The sequence below is a fragment of the Myotis davidii genome, unplaced genomic scaffold (assembly GCF_000327345.1).
Source record: "Myotis davidii unplaced genomic scaffold, ASM32734v1 scaffold404, whole genome shotgun sequence".
NCBI classification, from domain to species: domain Eukaryota; kingdom Metazoa; phylum Chordata; class Mammalia; order Chiroptera; family Vespertilionidae; genus Myotis; species Myotis davidii.
The window spans coordinates 1,327,626-1,329,160 of NW_006295824.1; the positions used below are offsets into that span (position 1 = coordinate 1,327,626).

The 1,535-nt window shown below is 53.3% G+C and overlaps 1 protein-coding gene across 1 annotated transcript in view; it reads right to left on the reverse strand.

The window, feature by feature from the left end:
- Window positions 1-1,020, reverse strand: part of SAP30 (Sin3A associated protein 30kDa) — a 6,480-nt gene extending 5,460 nt beyond the window's left edge. The window contains exon 1 of the mRNA XM_006770746.2: window positions 734-1,020. Coding sequence (XP_006770809.1) covers window positions 734-1,020 — 287 coding nt within the window. The remainder of the gene's footprint in view (window positions 1-733) is intronic.
- Between the last annotated feature and the right edge of the window lie 515 nt (window positions 1,021-1,535).

The window sequence follows — 1,535 nt, forward strand, 5'->3', positions numbered from 1 at the left end:
AACCTGGCCTGCGGCAGCAACTCACTCTACACCCCGAGTCCTTTGGCGGCACGGCCGAACCCCGGGCGTCCCCCGCCTGCTGGGGTCTGCGGGCTCCGGGCAGTGGACAGTGCTTAGGATCGGGAACCAGAGTCGGGCGGCGCCAGGAGCTGGAACCCAGGTCCCTGTCACATGGAGACTCTTCAGCAGTTGGACCGCTGCGTCTCCGCCTCCCTCCGGCCCTGGGACCAGCGCAAGCGCAATGAGCCCTCCCCGCCCCGCCCCTTCCATTCTACCTCAAGGCACGACGGGAACTGTAGTTCTCTTCTGGGCAGTCAACCTAAACTCTGTCCTGATCGCGCGCCGCGCGGGTTGGAGGAACTACTTATCCTAGCATGCATTGCGCCGCAATGGGCCGGGCTTTTTATTATTTTTTTAAACCTCGGGGAAAACAGGGGCGTGTTGTGGGGGTTTGCTACGTTTTCCAGTTTCTAATCCCTGGGGGGAGGTTGGTTGGTTGGTTGGTTGGTTGGTTGGTTGGTATTTAGCTCCTGGAATTTTGCAGAGTTGGCATTCTACAGGACGAGGTCACTCAACTCCGGAAGCGAAGCGCAAAACGAGGGGGGCAGGGGTAGGAGGAAAGTGAGGGTGCTGGAAAAAAAGTTTCGGGGGGGGGGGCGTTATCGTGTTTGTGATAAAAAAAAAAAAAAAAGAGAGTTTTTGGTGTGACCACGCTTTTGTGGGAAACCCAAACCAAAAGACAACTCGGGCGAGCTGGCGCTTTGCGGGTCCTGGAGGTCCCGCAGCAAACACCGGGGCTGAATGGCCGTCCCATTCATTGACGCGACTGAAGAACGCCTGCTTAGGGGCGATCTCTTCACAAATGCCTGGGCAGAAGGCCGTTTCGAGATCTGTTGCATGTTCCTGCAAGGAACGCGTGTTATTCTTGGGCTCACAAAGTCTGCGTCTTCCTGAGGTGGAGCTACTGACTAGTTGACTTTCACAGGCCGTATTTTGGCCGCCACCCCCAATCTTTTTCATTTCTCCTGGAATGAACCTGGAGAGGGCGGAGTCTAATGTTTTTAAAAAGGGAACGGGGAACCCTATCAATACCGAGTTAGTTTGAGTGCTCCTCAGAAAGTTTCTGCAGGGGAGAAAGAAACCGCGTTTCCTGGGTTGTCGCACGCGCATGTTGGCAGGGTGTGTGTGTGTGTGTGTGTGTGTGTGTCTGGGGGGGTGTGCGCGCGCGCGCGCGCGAGAGAGAGAGAGAGAGAGAGAGAGAGAGAGAGAGAGAGAGAGCGAGAGCGAGCCGGGTAGAAGGATGGGAGTGGCAAATATAAAAGCTGCACCTTGGCTAGTTAACTGCATGTCCTAATCAGTAAATATACCTTGTTTAACAATCCCATTGTTCAAAGAAAATACAAACCAATAATAGGGTTTGGGTGGTGGTGTTTTTGAAAATTCACTTCCTGAGTAAATTTAGTGATCGATGACTTTTTTAAAAATGTAAAATGTCATCTGCCCTGAAATCAAAAGCCATCCATTCTGTGTGCTTC